The sequence below is a fragment of the Urocitellus parryii genome, chromosome 7 (genome assembly GCF_045843805.1).
Source record: "Urocitellus parryii isolate mUroPar1 chromosome 7, mUroPar1.hap1, whole genome shotgun sequence".
Classification (NCBI taxonomy): domain Eukaryota; kingdom Metazoa; phylum Chordata; class Mammalia; order Rodentia; family Sciuridae; genus Urocitellus; species Urocitellus parryii.
This window is the reverse complement of record NC_135537.1, coordinates 43734579-43757596: the sequence shown is the minus strand read 5'-3', so window position 1 is coordinate 43757596 and position 23018 is coordinate 43734579. Positions and strand designations below refer to the sequence as shown.

The window sequence follows — 23018 nt, the reverse complement described above, 5'->3', positions numbered from 1 at the left end:
AATTTTTCAAAATGTGCACTGAAAGAGGTGAGGTTGACAGGGGATGTTGGTCTGGCTGACCAGACACATGGAATCAATCCAAGAGATCAATAGAATGACAGATGTTGTAGCCTAATTGCTCCACTAAACACTGCTTCTAGGCCTTCCATTTCAATTTTCTGCCCATTACTTCAGCATTAAGACGATTTAGAGATATTTCTTATACTGGTCCTGCCCTACCACTAGGACTTTATCCCAAGGAAGCCTTCACCTATCTTCCCTTTAAAGGACTTGTAATTCCAGAAATTGCTTCCAAAGTTATCAGACCTACAATAATCAGCAACTGAGATCCTTTCATGGTTTATGTTTTCACTTTAAAACAAGACAACAGATCACCAATACAGTCCTATTTAAAATTTTCGGCACTAGGTGGAAAGTCCACTGCAATCTCAGGATTGGGTATCACTAGACAGTAAAGATTCACAAAAATTCTTCATTTCGAAGAGTCTTAATTGTTAATTAAACAATGGTCATTTTTTCTATGGAACTGAATAAATCTTAATAAATAAATAAAATAAATGAAAAAAAAATGTTTTCCTCCCTGTGGGTAGTGTTTGTTAGATTAATAATCCCTTATCCTAAAACACTCCCTCAAATCTCCAGAATTGTACAATGTTAGGCATTGAAGCAATCTTAGGAATTATATTGTCCAATTTGTTTATTTTATGGAAAAGAAACTAAGCCCAGAGCCCAAAGTCCTGACCTTCTAAAGGTTACACAGACATTCAGCAAAGCCAAGATTTGACCCCTGCCCCAGAGATCTCTGCACAGCGACCACCTCCCTTGGTGAGTAATGACTTTAACACGGGGGAAAGTGTGAGGACTAATGAGACTATTCTGTAGAATCAGGTAAGAATTCAACAGTGAATTTCCAGATCTAATTTTTTTCAGATATCTGAAAAAAAAATAGATCTGGAAAATCAGAGCTGAGGAAAAGAAAAAAATAAGCAGAGTATGAAAAAAAAAATCATGTGACAATGAAAGTTCATTGAAAAACTGAGACTCATAAAAGAGGCAGAATGAACACATATGGGTCCCAGGCATTCACAGTGGTCTTCCTAAAACACTCAAAAGGAAACATTACTATTCTATAAACCCACAAGTGATCAGATTACATTTTCCCGTCATCACAAACATTAATATAATTTATCTGTTTCATGCCAAATAGCCCCTTTGTCTTGCTAATTCATCCTGGAATATTAATCCATAATTCATTTTTTTCCCACAGATATATCCTCCAGCATTTTAAAGGTAGAAATACTTTTGCTGGGTTGCTCTCATTCTTATTAGTCTCTTCGATGGCAATATTTGCCAATTTAATTCACTTACTTCACTTGTATACTCTCTCTATTCAGCCCTCCAGGCCCTTGACAAAGTGTATCAAAATGGAAAAATGGCATCAGATTAAAATGAGAAATACTTTAGAATACTGTTATAGAAGGAGCAGCCTGTGAGGAAAGCCTGGCTTTTTTCCTCCTCTAGGTGACTAAGTTGTAAATTCCAATTTTTTTTTTATTGTGGTTATCCCCTCAGCCACAGTAGTGACAGCTGTTTTCTTACTTTTTTTCTTTTATGTTTGTATTAGTGTGTTATAGTTATACATAATAGTAAGGTTCATTTTGATATAATCATACATGCATAAAATATAATTCACTCCATTTCAGTCTCCAGTGCTTTTTCTTTGCCTCCCTCCCTTCCTCCCTCCCCCCATTGCCCTCCTTTACTGGTATTCCTTTATTGTAGGAATTCATTTTCCCTTAGGATCTTCGGGATAGTGTGGGTTAGAGATGAAGTGAGTTTGGCCACTATGGGATAGCTATGTCTAGTGGCAGACCTTTCCAGACCAGCTCAACACAGAGAACAAAAAGCCTAGTTTCTCTTCTTCCCCTTCTCTGAAACCAAAGAAATTAAACTATCCCAAGACACTCTGGGGTTCTCCTAGACCCATGACTCTCTCAGGAGGATCTACCTAGCAATACTCAGATTAGAATGTAAATGTGCTAGGGATCAGTTTCCTGATCCTCAACTCCAAATCCACCCTTCTGTGTTCTGCTTTGGAAAACTGATGCTGGAATACTGCAAACCATGCTTCAGCTTCACCAGGTGGATACTGGTCAGCCATTAATAGAAGATAGAGCCTGCAAAGTTGAAGGAGGAAGAATAGACTTGTCCCTTATATTTGTTGCTTGTTTGCTCCCTAGGAGCTTCCTATCTACCTGTTGTCTATCTGATTGTCACCTCAAGAGTACTACTTCATCCTGGCAGTGGCATTTTGTTTCCATAGCAACACTGAATCCAGTTCCCAGTTTTCAACATTTGCCAGAACCAACTTCACAATGTCCCCTCCAATAAAACCCCAGTAATAGCTAGCCAGTTTTCCTTCCTCAAGTTTAAATCCACTATGGTATATTCATATATGTACATAGCATAATTTCGTCAATTTTACTCTACAGTTCCTCCCTTTTCCAATCTCTCTTCATTCCCCCTCAATCCCTTTCCTCTACTGATCTTTCCTCTATTTTACCAGGACTCACCCCCTCTCCTATTTCCCCCTTACTTCACTGTAGCTTCTGCATATGAGAGAAAGCATTTGACCTTGATATTTTGAGTCTGGCTTATTTCCTTTGTCATGATGTTCTCCAGTTCCACCCATGACCAGTGAATACCATACTGTCATTCTTCTTTATGGCAGAGTAAGACTTCATTGTGTCTATATTCTGCATTTTCTTTATTCCTCTGTTGACAGGCACCAGAGTTGGTTTCATAACTCGGCTATTGTGATTGCACTGCTATAAACATTAATGTGCCTGTACCACTATAGGATGCTTATTTTAGTTCTTTTGGATAAATACCAGGGAGTGGGATAACTGGGTCATATGGTGGTTTCATTCCTATCTTTTGAGAAATCTCTAGTTTGCTTTCCACGGTGGTTGTACTATTTGCACAAATATTGCACCAACAATATATCTGTGTATCTTTTCCCCTACATCCTCACCAACATTTAGAATTATTTATATTCTTAATGATTGCCTTTCTAACTATAGTGAGATGAAATTTCTATGTAGTTTTTATTTGCTACCTCTTTGATACATTGGAATGATATGTTTACATTTCAGTTACCTAGTTAACAACCTTATACCTAGTTAACAATTCTTTACATTAAATTCTATTGTGTAGTTTCTCTCCTCTGACCAGGTCTTTCCTATATAGAAGCTTATATGGAAAGTGATCCCAGGAAACAAGGATGGCACTGAAGGAGTGGTTGGGTTAACTTGAGCTTGAACGTCATGGGGAACTTCTTACCAATGGAAAACAGGATGGTAGTAAGCCATAACATATGGTGCTATCCTGCTGAATCAGGTTATACTTTGTATCTGACTGTGATTTTGTGATTCTTTTACTGAACATGAGGCTGTAAAAATTACTACAAGGACTACGATGTAGATGGATCCTTATGAATGCACTTGGCCCTTACAAAAATAAATAAATAAATATAAGGTTTAAGTCTTTGGACTCTCTATTCAAGTCATAGTTAGAGAACAAAAGAACTCCAAGCAAAGCCTTAAAATTTATCATATATTTCTAATTAAGAGAGGGGTTATACTGTTGGAAATCAAACACAAAATTTCATTTCTTCGAATTAAAAAAATTATCATGTCAGGTAAATATTCACAGCCTTACTAAATCTCTTATTGAAAGCCAAGCCATCGATTGCAAAGAGGTAGAACTCTGGAAATTGGAATGAAGCCATGTGGTTGTACCCAAGCAGAGTAGAAAATCTTGAATTCCTGAGTCACTCTGAGATTCTCTTCCAAGAAGAAAATAGATTTCCCTCTGTATCTGAGAAGTCCAGTCTTCCCTTTCTGGAAAACTCTGTAATGACCTCACTGGGATAGTTGCTTTAGAAGGAGATGGCCATTTTCCTTAAGATCCATCATCAAGACCGTTCATTGGGTTTGGGGCTGGGGCTGGGACTGAGCGGTAGAGCACTCAGCTAGCACATGCAAGGCGCTGGGTTCAATCCTCAGCACCACATAAAAATAAATAAATAAAATAAAGATATTGTGTCCAACTACAACTAAATATATATATTTAAATATATATATTTTTTTTAAAAAAAGATCCTTCATTACCTCAAGATCCACAGTTAAGAGTCAAATCTCAACATGCCCCACACAAAGATAAACACAAAGTCTTAACTTAGGTAGAAGCTTACAAGTTTTGCAAAGTTATTGATAGTATATATGTCTCAAATCTGGAAAATATTTTTAAGTAGATTCTAAGGATGACAAACCAAAGAAAATAGAACATAATACTAGCCAGATTTTTCTGGATTGAATGTTTGTTTTAATAAGAAGTGATCCTCAGCACCACATACAAACAAAGATGTTGTGTCCGACAAAAACTAGAAAATAAATATTAAAAAAATTCTAACTCTCTCTTTAAAAAAAAAGAAGAAGAAGAAGCGACTGTAAACTAAGAACACTGACTCACATGATAAACTGAGCACATGTAATCCCAGCAACTTGGAAGGCTGAGGCAGGAGGATTCTAAGTTCAAAGACATCCAGGCAAGCTCAGAAAGACCCTGTCTCAAAATATAAAATAAAAAGTGCTGGGATGTGACTTTATGATAGAGGGCCCCTGCATTCAATCCCTAGTACTGTAAAAATAAACCAAAAAATAAATAAGTGACCCTAAGAGTTTATTTGTTGTTTGAAGAGACACAGTATCATATTTAATGAGACCAAGATATCAGAATATCCCTGGTATGATTCAGAAGAAGTGATCAAGTGCTTAGGGAATAAAGAATGTTGGAGTGGATTCATCATGTGAAACTTGCATACCCACACACCACTACATCCCCTGAAAAGGCTCAGAGCATATTCCCTTCACTATGTCACCCATAAATATATAATTAGAGGAAAACGTGCATGCTGCTATGGTTGTTCTCAGTGTAGACCAAGCACACAATACAAGATGACTGATATCTGTGGGGATTATGTGATGCTATACTAACGAGCCAAATAACATTTAAACATCAAAGACAAAGTGGGTACATTTCTTATAATGGGAAGTAGTGTACATTCAAATATTTTTACCAACTAGAACCATTGGCAGTGACTAATTAAAATTAACCTGGGATAAAATGAGTAGGTAACCTGCAAAAATGTTATTTGATTGCATATGATAGAAAAAATTCTAGATATATTAACCAGCAACCTAACTTGAGTAGCCACAATAGTCCTAATTTTCAACCAGTTCCCAACAATGAGATCCTAAAGCATCTCTATTTGAAGGGGTGGCTGGTGCCTGTGAGGAAGGTTCCAGCAGCACTGCCATAGTATATCCTGCAAATCTTCCTTCAAACCTTCCCAAAATAGACCTATACTTAGACTGCTTACTGGGGGAAAATATCCAGATCATTCAACAATGACTAGACACTGACTTCAATAGTGCTAACTTCAGACCAGATGGCCATCAAGTGATCGATGGAGTCTTAGTTCAGGTCCAACTCACCTTAGCTCAAGTCCAGCTCTGATCCAATAGATCTTGGGACCCACCCTGAAGTTATTTTCCTTGTCCTTGAAGATATAATTTAAATAGACATTCTTGGTAACCAGTAATATTGCCAACTTGGTTCTGTGGCCCAAGAAGAATGGGGGCCAAGTGGAAGTCCCTGAAACTTATACCAAAAGCAACATTGCATCCCTGAGGTAATGTCAGACATGAGTGCACCATGAAAGATTAAAAAGATGCAGGGGTGGTGACAGTCATCCCATCTTCCTTCAACACACTTGTTATCGTAAATTTGCTGCTGCAAGGCAATCCTTGTTTCTTAACTGGGGAAGTATAATAGGTCGCTCTATGAGTTCTGCTGCCAGACAAAGTTGAGAGGCCTTTAGCTGTAGGCAGGTGAGAAGCAGAGGCCTTCCAGGCACTCCATGAAGGATGCCTAGGAGTGATTTAATGACTAATTAGTGATTTTAATTAGTCATTGCCAATGGTTCAGTGCATCACCAGTACCCAGGCATCTACTCTGTGCCAGCCAATGTGCTAGATGCACATGAGAGATACCATGGAGGATGAGGCTTGCTTTGGGGGATCAGTCACCAGGGCTCAGAGAGCTCACATTCTATAAATGTAATAAAGAGGGTAAAACTACAATGACTTTTTCGTGTGTTAAGTGTCTTCAAATGGACACGACAAAGGGGACTTAGGATATATAGATGACAGCATTCAAATCTAACGAAAGCAAAGCATGTGTCTCCATGAAGAATGGAGAGAAGAAGAAAGTTGTTGGCATCATCTTCTTGGCACAATTTAGCATTTTATTTGAGTACTACAACCCTTCCATATATATTTTACCATTAAAGTGTTCCTCCAAGCAGCAGTTCTAGAAAAATAGCTATACTTTAGTTGGGGTTGTAATATCAGCTTGGGATCAAAAATAGTGTGCATCCTAGCACTTCCAGTCCTGCCTGTAGAAGCTCACATGAACCCAGGACAGACCCTAAGGACTCCACAAACCAGGTGTGCTTAGCAGGCAGTGATGAATACTGAGTACCACTGTGAGCTATTCTTCAAGTTCATTTCTCAACCTCAGTGATCCCAGGCCTTTGGATTGTGTCAAAAACTGCCATGTGTCTGCAGACCCCGGCAAAAAATACACAATGACCTACCAATGGTCAGTTCCTGGATGATAGGAGCTTCTTCTCTGACTTTTCCATTTCTGACCAGGCAATCTCTACCTTAAGACTGTATTTCACCATAGCACTGATTTATATTCATTCTCTCACTTCACCTATTACTGGGTTTGTTTTTATTTTTAAAAATGCAAAATTTTCTGACATTGTCTTATGTAAAATTATATTGCTATTTTGCATGGACACTGTTTTCAGAATGTTTTGAGAAAAATAGAGAGATGCTCATTTTAGTGTAGGGGGAAAAAAGTGCTAGCCTAGAAATTAAGAAGTTGCTCTGATAGCCTGAAGAGGTAAAAAACTCCTATTTTTTCACTCTTCTTAGGCAGCTCATTACACTGATATCACAGATTGTGTGCATATTCTAATAAACAGTGGTTTGATAAAATTAGATATTCACATGAAATAATTACAGGTATTCATAAATGGCAGTTACAAGATGTACATATATAATTGATCACAAATTGTGTGTGTGTGTGTGTGTGTGTGTGTGTGTGTGTGAGGTGTGTGTGTTACTGTGAATCAAACCCAGGACCTTGTGAGTGATAGCAAGCACTCTACTACTGAGCTACAATTTCAACACCCAAATTTGTTTTAAGAATTTTACATTGTATAGATCTTTTACCTCTTTCGTTGATTCCCAAGTATCTTTTTTTTTTTTTGAGGTTATTGTGAATGAGGTAGTTTTCCTCATTTCCTTCCCAGAGGATTTGTCACTGATATATAGAAATGCCTTTGATGTATGGGTGTTGATTTTATATCCTGCTACTTTGCTGAATTCTTTTACTAGTTCTAGAAGTTTTCTGGTGGAGTGTTTGGGTCTTCTAGGTATAGAATCATATTGTCAGCAAATAGTGCTAATTTAAGTTCTTCTTTTCCTATACATATCCCTTTAATTTCTTTCGTCTAACTGCTCTGGCCAGTGTTTCAAGAACTATGTTGACTGGAGGTCTTAAAAACAGCATACCACAGGGACACAGCCACATCAATGTTATAGCAGCACAATTCACAATAGCTAATCCTTCAGTGGATGAATAATTTTAAAAATATGGCATATATACACAATGGAATTTTACTCAGCGATACAAGAGAATAAAATCATGGCATTTGCAGGTAAGTGAAGTTAGCCAATACCCCCAAAACAAATGTCGAATGTTTTCTCTGAAACAAGGAGGCTGACTCATAGTGGAGTAGGGAGGGGGAGCATAGGAGGAATAGATGAATTCTAGATAGGGCAGAGAGGTGGGAGGGAAAGGGAGGGAACATGGGATTAGCAAGGATGATGGGATGTGATGGACATCATTATCCAAAGTATATGTATGAAGATACAAATTGAGAGTCAACATACTTTATATACAAACAGAGATATAAAAAAATGTGCTGCATATATGTAATAAGAATTATAATGCAAAAAACCCCAAAGTACTTGTATAAAGACATGAATTGCTGTAAACATACTTTACATACAAAGATATGAAAAACTGTGCTCTATATGTGCATAAGAATTGTAATGCATTCTGCTGTTGTGTATTTAAAAAAATAAAATCAATAAAAAAACGAATTTTATGTAAGAGAATATGAGAAAGAGACCTCAGTTACGTAGAGAGAGGAGAACAACTCAATGGATTTGTAATATTTCATTTGCTTCAGTTTATGAAACAATATAATACAGTGCCAAGGTCTGATAGTCCTATATGGTAAAATATATGAATTAGTATATTATGATCTGCATTTTTCTAACTTGAAATATTTGACCCATTTTTCCAAATGACTTAAGGATTAATAGATTTTAGATAAAAATTCAAAAGCTTACTAATTTTGGAATTTTAATTATATTCACCATAAATCTGAGTAAAATCAGATACATGGGATCTAATGAGGCTGTTAGAATCAATAATTAATTTTAGGCACATAATAAGTCTTAAAAGATATTTAACAAACAAACCTTACTTACATATTTTCAGTCAATAAGTATTTTAAATTTTATTTCAAAATACAGAGATTGCAAATACAGAAATTAAATTATTACAATGGCAGTTCTCCATTGTAGCCAGCAAGGGATTACAACCACAGAATTCACATACTTCTAAAGGGATCTGCCCCCATGCTCTGCTGGATTGCGACTGTCCTTTGCTCTCCTATTTCTCCAGCTCCCTGTAAAACAATTCCTTCCTGAGTGACTTCACCATCACCATCATGCCATCCTTTTTCTCAATCTATAACTCATTCATACAATGGATATGTGTTGGTCACCTAGATGTAGATCAGATGCAAGAGAGATGAAAGAGACAGGAATCCTATCTCCCTCCTTGTCTCTCCAGGATCATGTGTGCAAACAAGTATTAAGCTACGTGGGAGAAATGTTGCAAGACATCGCTTTGGGAACACGTATCTTTCAGCAACAGAGATTAGAAAATATTACACAAAAGATAAGGGCCTTGAAGAATGGGTAAAATCGAATACCGCAGTTTCCAGAATCCATTCCTGTTTGTTTATCTGTAGGGAGTAAAAAGTAAATCTCCATCTGGAAAAGACTAAAGATGGCTAATAAATGAGACTGGATATGTACCATCTTAGGGAAAAGTGTGTAGACACAGTGATAAGTTTTCTTTTTGGAAACATGATTCTTCCTCTTAAGATATTGACAGGCTGAAGAAAGGGGAGAAATCACAATATGCAATAGGCCCGATTTCAAGGACCTGTACGAAGATGTAGAAACATGGTCTAAAAGTGGCTTTCATTAATGTAATGTATTGCAGGTACTAATCAAGAATAAACCTACAAGGATCAGTAGTATAATTGGACTAATGGAGAATTTATTTTTATGATATACTGAATTTTACAAGTGATATATTTTCATGGCTTAAATCAAAATGTTTAAAAGGTATATGCTCAGAATTGTTACTCCAATGCTTGTGCCTATCTACTGTGCCCTATATCAGAGATTTCCTCTTATATTATTGTCTTAACTATCCTTCCAGTGTTTCTTTGGAAAAGTGCAGGTAATAGACACATACACATATTCTAATTTCCACCTTCTATTTTACACAAAAGAGAGTGTGTCTCATAAACTCTTCTTTATTTTGCCTTTTTACTTTGCAGTATATGCTAGCAATCTTTCCATAACGGTTATAGATTTGCTTCATTTATTTTCTGGCAGCATAGTGTTCCACTTCGCATATCCCCTGATTTTTTGTCACCTGGGTTTTTGTCATTCTTGGTCACTCCTCCCACAGAGAAGTGAATTTGGAATATTCTTCACTTTGAGTCCAGGTGGTTTACAACTGTTTCTACCAATATGTGTGACAGAAGTGACAACGTATTTGATTCTGGTGACTAGTTCATAAAAAACCATATGGCTTCCACTTGGATCATCTTGTATTCAGACACATCTGATAGTATTAATAGTGACTCATGTCAACGTGGGGGCTGGCAGCAAATCCAAATACTATGTTAGTTGAGCCTGAAAAAGGATTCTATATGAAGCAGAACAAGACTTCTGAATATCATAAATTTGGAAAATGCTTTTGTTACAAAATTTTAGAATAATTTTGTATTAGTTTGTAGAATCTAGACAACTTAGTAAAAATCATTGTTTACTAGGGAAATGTCCTATGATATAAGAAGTATCTGAAAGTCCTCTCATTCTAAATCTACTTGCTATCATTTCTATGTATTGTTTTTCCTCTGGATGGTTAATCATAGCACTTTACTAATTCCTGAAAGTATAAAATGTCATCATGTGAAATATATCTTCCCCTAAATTCTTCCATTGTAGAAATCATATGTTCAGATGTTGAACAATTAAGGACTTTCTTGTAAACTATTTTGAAATCCATATTGTCAACCTACCCAATTTAAATATCTCTATAAAATATGGGAGGAAGAAAACTTTTTGGAAGAAGTGTGCTAGGAATTGAACTCAGGGCCTTGTACTTTCTGGGCATGTACTCTCCCTCTGAGCTACACTCCATACCTCTAGAGTAAAGCTTTTTTAGGGGGGCCACAAGGGAGGGAAGCCAGGGCCTCACACGTGCTCAGCAAGTACTCTTCCAATGACCTACACCCCAGTGCTAAGAAGAAAAATTTTTAATTTATTTATTTATTTTTTTTAAGTTATAGATGGACATAATATCTTTATTTTGTTCATTTATTTTTATGTGGTTCTGAGGATTGAAGCCAGGGCCTCACATGTGCTAGGCAAGTACTCTGCCACTGAGCCACAATCCCAGCCCCTAAATTTATTTTTATTGGTTCTTTTTAGTTACATATGACCACAAAATACACTATGACACAACTTTAAATGCATGGAATATACTTTGTTCTAATTCGGTCCCCACTATTTCCACTTTCAATTCCCTCCTCCTACCTCCTGTTCCCTTCCCTTTACTCTACTGATCTTTCTGCTATTTATTTGTAGGTTGTTTTTTTTTTTTAATTAGTATCTTGTGGATGTACATGATGGTGAGATTCACTGTGATATATTTATATATGTACATAAGAAAGTTAAGTCAGATTCATTCCACTAACTTTCCCTATCTCATATCCCCACCCTTCCTTTCATTCCCTTTTTCTACACCTCTGATCTTCTATTTTTTTACACCCCCCCCCCCAGCCTTATTTTGGATTAGCTTCTGCATATCAGAGAAAAAATTTGACCTTTGTTTTTTCGGGGACTGGTTTATATCACTTAGCATGATAGTCTCCAGCTCCAACTATTTATCAGCAAATTCCATAAAGTCATTCTTTTTATAGCTTAGTAATACTCCATTGTGTGTATATATCGCATTTTCTTTATCCATTCATCTGTTGAGGGGCACCTAGGTGGGTCCCATAGCTTAGCTGTTCAAAATTGTGCTTTTATAAACATTGATATGGCTGCAATATTGTAGTAAGCTGATTTTTAAATCCTCTGGACATATACTGAGGAGTAGGATAGCTGGGTCATATGGTGGTTTCATTACTAGTTTTTTTGAGGAATCTCCATACTATTTTAAGAAGAAAATTTTTGACATTGCCTTTAGAAATTATGTTTTGAATGAAATGCCCTAACCAGTCATGTAGGTAATGTAAATACATTCTACAGAAGAATAAAACACTGCATGCTTACTGGACTCTTAATTCCTAAAAAAAATTATGTAACACTCTCTAATATTCCATATACTATCTTTATAATTTCCAAAAACTTACTGGAAGAAATAGGAATTTTCGTGAAAAGGGGGCATTGGAAGTAAAGTAAGACAAGATGATAAGTATCTACATTTTAAAGTTATACAGGTTGAGCCCTGATCCAAAAATCTGAAATCTGAAATGTGCTGAAATCCAAAACATTTTGAGTGCTGACATGACTTTTGTAGTATTTTGGATTTTGGATCTTTAGACTAGGGATGTTCAACCAGTAAAAAGTCTATGCAAATATTCCAAAATCTGAAGTAACTCTGGTTCTGAGCATTTCATATAAGAAATACTTAAACAATAGATTAGTTTCGTAGGTGTATCCAGATTCCTTACAAAAAAACAATGGTGTCATAAAATATAAAAACCAAAAGAAACATAATATAACACTGTGGGAAACTATTCCTCTAGAATATAAAATAACATTCCAAAGTCAAACAGGTAGTAATTAGAAGAGATTAAAAAAAAAAAAAAAGTCTTAGGTCTTCCAGGCCAAACAATACTTGATAGTAGATTTTCTCTGACTATGAAGAGATTTAGTTACACAATGTGTGAGAAACTCACCTGAAGTCCAGGAAAAGGAGCCATGCTTTTCACTTCTTTTTCACATTTTTTTGTTTATTCTTACAGAAAAAAAAAAAGAAAATAAAAACACACTTTACAACAGCAACTGGAGGAAAGAAAAATGCAAAATAAACACAAATTCCTTTGCATCCCCACTAAAAACCAAACACAAACCAACAAAAAACCTCTCAAAAGAACAGAGGGTAGGGCTGAGTGTGTGTAGTTCAGTGGTAGAGCACTCAGTTAGCATGAATGAGGCCCTGGGTTCCAGCACCACAAAGAAAGAAAGGGAGGTAGGAAGGAAAGAGGAAAAGATGGAGGGTGCAGCTCATCTGCAGAGGCCTTTCTTTGCTTTCCTTGCACACATGAGACCATGAGTTTGGTACCCAGTAGGGCCAAAAGACCCTCCAAAACAAAATAAAACATCAAGAGGAATGTATTTGCTTTCAAGAGCTATTAAAGAAATGTCATTCCTTATTTATTCTAAACCTCTCAGTCATTATAAAATGACTGGCTTATTTGGCACAAAACCCAAAACAGCTGAGCACAAAGCCTCATCCAGAATTGTCTCCTTTTCCCCTAAATGGAAAGATTAGGGTTACTATTTGGATCAATTCCCAGACAGTTACTTATCGCTCTCAGGGATACTTAGGAACATCCATCCTGCTGCCTCTTTTTCCAACATCTGTATCCATCTGGTAAATCTTGCAAAATTTTAGCAGAATGCTCTACCCTAAAATTTTGACATTCCTGGAAAGAGTTTGCATAGTCTTTGGAAATAAATATGAAATGGACAGCATACCAAAGGGAAATGTTACCATACATTGAAAATATATTTGTTAAATGAAGTTTACCCTCATACGCCAATGTTTCCTCAGCCTTCAGTCTTGTACATCTAACTGCCTATTTGATATCTTCACTGGAATGGTGACTGAAGATGTTTCAAACTCAATACATGTAAAATAGCTTTGATTTCTACTGTCCATCTCCCCCTCCCCCACACAGGTACCTCCTGTTTGTCTACCTCAGACAAAAGCACAACCTTGTACTTAGCTACTTAGGTCATTGTTGGAAACTTGTAACTCCTTTCTTTCCATTGTGTCAAGCCATCAGCAAGTCCTGATGTTCTGTTTAAAAACATCCTGAACCCATATCTCAGTGCTTCTATCACCTCTTTCCTGGTTCAGACCACCACCACCTCCTGCCCATTCAACTCTGAAGGCCTCCTGATTAGCCTCATGTCTTATGAGTTAGTATCTTCTCATCTTCACCCCAGTAATTCATTCCCCATATACCTACCAGGATGATCTTCTTAAGAACATCATTCTTTGCTCCAAACCCTCCGTGATTCCCTATTATCTTTGTCCCCCTTGCTGATGGTGGCCTACAAAGTTCATCTAGTCTCCCCTAGTCTGCATCTCTGATCTCTTCTACCACAGTTCCCCTCAGTCCCATTAACCCATTGTCTTCCTTGTTTTTAAAACAATGCTTGTAGTCCCCATTGCCTTGAACACTCTTCCCCTAGATCTTTCAGTGGCTGATTCTGGCTCATTTTTCAGGCTGTTGAGCAAATGCTATCTCTGAGATGTCTTTCCTGAACAACTATTTGAAACACTCCTATTTTACACAGTTTGTATCCTTGATCCTGTTTTATTCTCTTCATTCTGAAATTATAAGGCTTTCTGTATGTATCTTTCACTGAAATGGAAGCTCCCAAGCATCTGGCATAGTATAATAGGCACTCAAATATTTGAAAGGAAAGTAGAATGAATAAAACAATTCTTAATTAATGTTTTAATGATGCTTGATAAAGCCAGAAGGAAACATGGCCATTATAAAGCAGAATGAAAGAATCCTGGAGCCTGAAGCCTACAGAACAATGGAAAAGAAATCTAATAGAAAATGGGCCTGGCTGGGCACAGTGGCACACGCCTGTAAGCCCAGAAGCTCGGGAGGCTGAGACAGGAGAATTCAGGGTTCAAAGTCAGCCTTAGCAACTTAGCAAGGCACTAAGCAACTTAGTGAGATCCTGTCTCTAAATAAAATACAAAAAAAGGGCTGGGGATGTGGCTCAGTGGTTGAGTGCCTCTGAGTTCAATCCCTGGTACCCAAAAAAGAAAGAAAGAAAATGGGCCTGTCACCATATTGGAAAAATGGAAGCAGATATACTTCATCAATGTTTGGGCTCTGTTTTCCCTTCATGAAGGTGTGGCCTCATGAAAGAAATTTTGATTTAAGAGCCAGTTTGAAAAAAATTCCCTTAAATTAAGCACTAGCATTAGCTTAGCACAAAATTAAGCTTCTCATATGCAGCAAGACCCTGATTGCTCAGAATTATAGCTAGTACACAACACCCCATTGGGGCCTCAAAGGAGCTTCAGGAAGCAGCTCTCAGATATGTTGCATCTCTCTTGCTCATTGTGACAATATGCCTTCAAGAGGGTCTCAGAATCTTTGGCAAACAGTGTGAAAATTTAATCTATCCTCACAGTGTGCTGTCTGCATGGTATGGATCCTTGGGTCTATATCATCTCTTCTTAACAATTCACAGCCAATCTTAAATTCTTCCAATTTATCATAAGACTCCAATATATATTCAAGGACTCTAAATCAGTAAAAGTCTAGAGTAATGTAGAATGTAATTCTAAGTGAACTAAGACTTTACAACCACTTAGGTTTCTCTAGGTAGGAATGTAAGAGGGTCACCAAACATATATCTCATTTATTATAGCATTTCTTAGAAAGCACAAAGTACAGATTAAATAACTTATCTTTCAAACCAGTAAAATTTATTTTATTTTCGAAATCACTGAAGACATTTCCTTAAGTGACTTCAAATTTATACTTTCAAAAAAGTGAAATAAAGGTGAAAAAGATATGGCAGTGCCTTCTAAAACACAATTATGCTTCATAGAAATCCTAAATACAATGGAATAGTAAACTCTTCTTAGTTGATGTTAAACCGCCTTAAGGTAATTTGCACGTAAAGCAAAGGTATATTACAATATTAACATTATGTGCAAATGAATAATTCTTCATTTTTAAAAAAGGGCTTCAATATAAACATTTATAAACAACTCTAACTAAGGTAACTAATGACCTCCAATGACACAAAGTTTGAAAGACATGTTTTGTCTTTATCTTCTTTGTTGTGTTTTGCAGCTTTTGAAATGTTTGATTTCTTCTTTTTTGAAATATTTTCCTTCCCTTGATTCTGTGATGTTATTGTCTCCTAATTTTCATCCCATCTGGCTGGCACCTAGGTTCCTGTTCCTCTATCTAGTCATTAAACATGGTGGTTCTTCAAAGCTTTGCTGATGCTCTCTACTACTCTTACTTTATCCCTTCCTCTGTAGATGATCTTGCATGAACCTCCCAAACTTTTTCACACTATGGTACACAGAGAAAATGACATTTGTATGGCTACTAAGATCTGGAGGCCACTGGCCTGAAGGTTTTAATCAACATCTTAGCATATGTATGCTGCACTGCAGGACATTCCATGCACACTGGTGAAACCCTGGGAGACTCTAAACCAATATCCATATATTTGGCAAATAATATGCACCAATATGCAAATAATGCACATTTGTATTTTCAGTCCAGGCCTTGTTTCTTTGTACTGCACCTGTAGATCCAACAGCCACATCTCTTTTTGAATATTTGAAAACATTGAAAATGTATCCATGTCTAAAACTAAGCTCATAATGTACTCTACAAAACTTGTTCTCCTTTTGATGATCTCTGTCTTAGTGCAGGTAATCATGCCACAGTCTCCTGTATCAGAATTCTAGGAAATATCCTTGCCACCTCCTTTTTACTCTCATGTCAAATTCATCATCAAGCCCCTTGCAGTCTACTTTCTTAACATCTTCCCTCGGTTCTCCATTTTTTCCCACCAACTGAGTCTAAACAACCATCATAATTCACTAAATTTGCCTGAATTAATACGTCAGCCAAAAAAGACATCCATCCCCATCTAGTGAAACATGGAATTCATTATCTAATCTACAAAGCAATTTTTAAAAAGCATAAAAATCTAATCTAATCATCTCTTTGAAAGGAAAATTCCTTAGCACAACCAACAATGGACTGACTTGGATTCTTTATTCTGGTCATCTGTTCCTGCAGAATGAATCACCCAAAATCTTAATGGCTTAAAAAAAAAATTTACTATTAGCACTCATTGTTCTATGGGTTGTTCAGTCTCAGTTGGATAATTATTACCATGAGCCTCTTATGCAGTTGCAGTAAGAATCTGGCTAGTGCTGGAGTCATTTGAATGTTCAACTGAGCTGGCATGCAAGATGGCACCTTCACCGACACATCCTGAAAGTTGGTTTGGCATCTTTTCTCTCCGTGTGGCCTCTCTACATGGCTGGTTTTAGATTCTTTGAAGCATGAGAGGTTCAGGATATTTCATTTCTCACATGACAAGTTACTTTTTTCCAGAGTGCACTTCTCAAGAGAGACCAAGGCACAAGCTGTAAGACCTCTTTTGACTGAACCTCCTATGTCATTCCACACACCTTCTACTTTATTCTACAGCTCACAATCAAGTCATGGCTTTAATCCACATTCAAGGGGAGAAACCACAAAAGGGCATGAATATCTGAAAGCATAGTTCTTTGGAGGAGAATGAGAGTCTCTGTAGAATATCAACAGTACCTTTCTCTTGAATCCGGTTCCACAGCACATTCCCTATGTGGCTTGCACCTGAGCCAATGGGACTTCCTTCGGCCCTGTACCTGCCACACTTCATCCTTCCAAGGTTTTGCCCATTCTGCTTTCTTTGCCTAGAATGTTCATCCAAAGTCCCTTTTGCCATGTTAATTCTTGCTTAAGTGTCAGATCTCAATCAAACCTCAGGAAAACCTTCCCTGACTCCCTAACTAGGTTAGATTATAATATATACCTTCAAGGTATTGAACAAATTTCCAGCATGGTCCTCATTTTGCATTGATTTGGGAATTATGGAATTTATGTCTGAATACCCCTCACTGCACTTTCGCCACTAACACAGAGATTGGCTAGTGCTCAACTATTTATCTATGGAATGAATAAAAAAAGAGACTAAGTCAACCAAACTATCTTCCTCTGTGTTACAAATTACTTTTTTTCTTATGAATTATAGTGAAGTATATAATCACATTTCCATATTCGGTACTGTGCATAGATTAGATTAGACAACCCCAAATATAAAACATTTTTTACAAAGGAAATCTTATAAATGCAAAGGTCATTTTTTTTGTGCTGGATCTTGCCTATAATATTATGTACATGTATAAAGGAATCAACTAATATACCCAAATGTTGCACAAAATTGTGGTATTTTTTCTAATCTTCTTTCAAATGAGCATAAATCTGTCGTTGATTTTAATTTATAAACCTGAGCAAAAGCAGGTAGATGTACTGTTTTAGTCAGCTTCTTCACTGCTGTGACTAGAGGACATGACCAGCACAATTGTAGAGGAGGAAAGATTTATTTTAGGGCTCATGGTTTCAGAGGTCTTAGTCCATGGAAGGCTGGCTCCATTCCTCAGGGATTCAGGTGAGGCTGAACATCATGGCCGGCCGAGTGTGTAGCGGAGGGAAGCAGCTTACCATGGTGATGAAGAAGCAGAGAGTCTCCACTCTCAAGATACAAAATGTAAACCCCAAAGCCTCATCCCCAAAGAACCACTTCCTCCAGCCACACCCACCTACCTTCAGTTAGTTACCACTCAATTAATCCCATCAGGGATTACTTCACTGTTTAGGTTAGGACTCTCTCAATCCATTCATTTCTCCTCTGAACCTTCTTGCATTGCCTCACACATGAGCTTTTGGGAGACACCATAGCTAAACCATAACATGTATAAAAGAGAACACTATAATCAGGAGAAGGGTAATTCCCTACAGCATGGAGAGATCCAGTGTTGACGGTGGAGACTACTAGAAGCATTCCACTTAGAAACCCACCAAACACCACACATGTTGATTCTTCTTGGATTACAACCTGATGCACAAAGCTAACTGTCCTCACTACAATATTAATAATTTGTCTAGAAAAAAAGCACTAAGCAATTTTCAACTAAAAATGGAGTACTTCATCTTGAGGATGGGAACTAATATTCATGTATCTTATAGGGTGACCCAAAGAGCAATGAGTTGGATTGGAGAAAATGTTGACTAGTTGTGGCTCTCAACTTATTTTTTTAATACAAGGTTTAGTAATTTTAAATGTTATTATAAATTAAAATTTGTTATCAAAAGGTACATTCTATTTCTGGTTTCTTGAATTTCAACTCTGAACTCTAATTGTTTTCAACTATTAACTTCTGGTCTGGGGACAGAGTTAGAATTTTTTGTAGAATTGGAATTAATTCAGTCATGCATTTCTTATCTTTTCTCCCCCACTACAATATAAGCTCCATGAGATACATGGTTGGTCAGTCTTATTCACCTAGAGCATTGTGCTGCCCAATAAATTATTGAATGAATGGATGGCAGCGGTCTTCAATAATTAGATTTTGTGTATTAATCAGAACATTTATGAAGAACTTATTTGTTATTCATTGAGAAAAGATATTATGTCAAAAACGGAAACAAAATGGCTTTACTTCTCATTTATGCTTCTGGTTTTATAGTTTTATGTCATATGAAGATAGTGAATCTAATTATCTAACCTCATTCACCAAGAAAAAATTTATTCTATAGAATACACTTTTTTTTAAACCATTGTAATTCTCTGGTTGTTAGAACAAAATTACTTTTTCTCAGTAGCTGAAAACGGAACTTTTATTTTCTGTGTACTTTGAGGAGTTTGATCATGTTTAAAAAATCTATGGAAAATAATATTAAAGTCAACATGCAGGTCCATGAAAGTTACTGTTTTGTTTTAAATAATGTCACCACTAGTTGATTTTAAGTAAAAAAACATGGATCTAAGAAAATACATAAAAATAGGTTCCAGATCAATTACTTAAATCCAAACTTATTGTCAAATATTTTGTCTTAAAAGATTGACTTAATTAAGTCAAAACAGTCATAAAGAAATTAACAAATAAGGGCAGAGGTGGGGGGGGTGGAGTTTAGCTCAGTGATAGAGCACTTGCCTAGCTTACAAGAAGCCCTGGGTTCAATCCTAAGCACCACAAAAAGAAATTAATGAATAACAATTTATTTAACAGGAAAATATTAAAATCAAATTGACCTACTCATGAAATCCCCCTACCTGGTGTCCTCTGCTACAAGTTTAATTAATGCTGACCAACAGACATGACTTGGGAGTTTTTCACAGAGAAATTTCTGTTCCATTTCGCACCTTACCTCTCAAGCCATCAATCACACTGAATTATTCATAGCTAAACATCTTTTCCTTTGTCTTGCTTCTTGTTAAGTGTGGATTAAGAGCCAGAGAGTTGATTTCTAAGTTTTAATGTGTGAGATGGAAATTTTAAGTTCAACCTGCTCTATATCTGCTCCAATTTCAGACTTGAACATAGAAAAGTTGTGTTACAAGAAACATGACCTGCCTGTATTTTCAAAAGCATTACCTTTTGCCTCCTTGGGTTTTTAAACTTTGCTCACATTCAGCAAAAATAGAGGATGCTCTTAAGTTACATTTGCAAGTGCCATTATTTGATGATCTTCTCAAGCCCTGCCTTCCATTCTCTATAACTCTGGACTCCACCTTATTTCTCCTACAGTAATCAAGCAAAAGGATTAGAACAAAGACAGATCTTTACATAAATTGAATATTTGGAAAACAGATCCTCCTTTCTTCAGACCTCATTTGATGAAATCATTTTTTATTTTATAGTGAGAAGAAAATGGAAATATAGGCAATATTAACTTGGGTTACTTTTTAAAAGTTAATTTCATCCTCACCCAGATATGCATTAAAAATATCCCATCTTCCCTTCTATCAGAAGTAAGCTTCTTTCTTCTTATTCACAGTTAAAACTAACACATACTCCCTACAAGCAGGAGTAATACTGAAGGGGAGGAATTTCGGACATATTAGGAATATTGATTAATTATATGCGTTTTGGTAGGGCAATTTCCTGAGTGAACAAAGTGCTAGTGGGGTGAATATAAGAGATGCATATTTTTCAACCTGAAGTCCCTTCAAGGACAGATGCCAAGGTGAGCAGTACTCCCCGGTTTCTCAGCAACCTGAAAGGATTTGTGAATGATTGTGAAAGATTTGCACCACCTCGCCGCTGCACTTAGGGGCTGTTCTGAAAACAGCAACGCACAGCTTGGGAAATGCATGTCACATCCTGTACCCCTGGGTAAGAAGTGGTGAAATGCACACACACTCAACCACCAGCAGCAGCAGCAGCAGCAGCAGCAGCAGCAGAAAAACCCTGCGGCGAAGCTATCTGACGGGCAGACACTGCTTGGGAGGCATGGTCAGCATCCTCCTCCCCAGCCCCAGTGACAGGCTTGCCTCCACCTCTAAGCTAGAGTTCCCAGGTCTTTCTATATTCTAGGCTTTTCCTTGCCAAGCAGAAGGGTCTACGCTGGCCTTACCTCTGGGGCTGCTTTCTTGCAAGTACGGCGGGGCGGTGGGAGTGACATTTCCCGAATGGGATGCTGACAGCAGAGGCGAGCGTTCGTCCACCCCATCCGCAGCCATGACTGCCGCAGCTGCGGGGCTGGAGGCAGGCTGAGCCCGGGTTGCGGCTTCGATGGAGGTGGCGGCTAGCTCTGCAGCCGCTGCTGCCGCCTCCGGGAGGGCCCGGGATGTGTCACAAGGCAGGAGGCGGGGGGAGGGGAGGGTGCGGGACGGAGAGGCGGGGGAAGGGAAGCACGCCGGGAGGCTTGCTGGGGGAGGGGAGGGGAGGCTGAAAGAAAGAGTCCGGGAGAGGAGGAGGAGGAGGAGGGGAAGAAGTGGAGGGTCTGAAGCTCAGCCAGCCTGGGAAGAAGGAACAAATTAGAACTGATTGGGAAATGCGGGGAAGGGAAGGGGCCAAGAAACCAGGGGGAGGGTACATGGGATTTGGGGATGACAAGTCTTTTTCTCCAGGGAAAAGGTGGATAAAGAGCAGCCTGAAAGGGGCTAAGAGAAAAGGCCTATGACTTGATTACAGGGAAACTAGAGCAAACACAGATATCAAGTTTAGCTTCTCTAGGGAGGAGAAGGAGGAACTGACTCTGCTGTCCAACTTTGCGGCAATTATATAAAGCTTATTGTTAAGGTTATCAATTCCTTCTTAAGGGGTTCTTCCTTTTGTTAGGAGATGATTGTTTCACATGGGTTGTCTAAGAGAAAGCCAATTTTGGTGAGTGTTGGCATTTCCTACTTCCTTTGGCGATTGTTTCTAACAAGGAGTGTTGGCATTACCCATTTGGCACTCTATTAACTGTACCTTACTGAAGCTATGCATATGTATTGCTTTTTCACAAATTTCATCTTGCAAAATAGGTTGCCATTTTAGTTTTGGTTTTGTACTATATTGTTCCTGACATGTGTACAATAACCAGATTTGTGCAAGTAAAAGCAGTTTTTTAAAGAGAGTGAGATTTTTTTAAAATGTGTTTTTAGTTGTCAATGAACCTTTTATTTATTTATATGCAGTGCCGAGAATCAAACCCAGTGCCTCACACATGCTAGGCAAGCACTCCACTACTGAGCTACAACTTCAGCCACTAAAGATAGTGTTTTGAAATAATTTTTTGCTCATAAAAAAAAGTTTAAAAAAAAAGCTAGTCATACTTCTTGCTTTGTTTACTATTTTTTTTTTTCCTTTCGTTATCCCTCCGCTAACCCTCCAGCCTTTTGGTGGTTTGTCATATTATTCTAAAATGATTTACATAAATACAAAAACAAAACAAAGCTTTGAACATGCCAAATAAAAATGTAACAGAAAAATAGTCCTGCAATGATGCTTTTAAGTCACTCAAGAAATATTTATTACTTGCTTACTGGGTCTACATAGATATCTGGGCCATGATCTAATACCTGAACAGTTAACACACTTGAAAATCAAAAATCAGGCTGATGGTCCCAGCTATAGATCTCAGTTGGCATGAGGAGAAACAGACTTGAGACATTTGAAACTACTTCTCCTATTACATTAAAAAGGGTCCTCATTTTACTCTCTGAAGACATACTCTTTATTCCAGAAAATGCATTTAGACACCAGCTGGAAATCCTATGGGAAAATTAAAGAATGGTGTTTTCTCTTATGCAGCATATTTTGTGGGTAAATAGCATGAAGATACAAGGATCCCCATGTGATGCAGCTCAAGGGCATGTATAGGTCTCTGAAACCTGGAGAGTAAAGAAGCAGATGTAGCACTCCCTGCAGTCATGCCTATAATTTACAACACAAACAGCAACATTTCTGCAGTTATAGACTAGAGGCCATTGAGTTAAATTATAAGAAGTATCAACAGAATCCTTGATCCTAGTGTTTGGTTTGGATGAGTGTCCCCAAAGATCTGTATGTAAAAGTTTGGTCCCTAGAGTAGCATTGGGAGTTGGGCCTTTATGAGAAATCCTTAGGTGACTGGGGACATAACCTTGAAAGGGAATGTGGAATTC

General features: G+C 37.5%; 1 protein-coding gene across 1 annotated transcript in view; it reads right to left on the bottom strand.

Moving 5' to 3' along the window:
* Pip4p2 (phosphatidylinositol-4,5-bisphosphate 4-phosphatase 2) overlaps positions 1 to 21141 on the bottom strand; it is a 46957-nt gene extending 25816 nt beyond the window's left edge. Inside the window, exon 1 of the mRNA XM_026384284.2 lies at positions 21002 to 21141. Within this exon, the coding sequence (XP_026240069.1) occupies positions 21002 to 21107 (106 nt within the window). The 5' untranslated portion in view covers positions 21108 to 21141. The remainder of the gene's footprint in view (positions 1 to 21001) is intronic.
* Positions 21142 to 23018: the final 1877 nt, after the last annotated feature.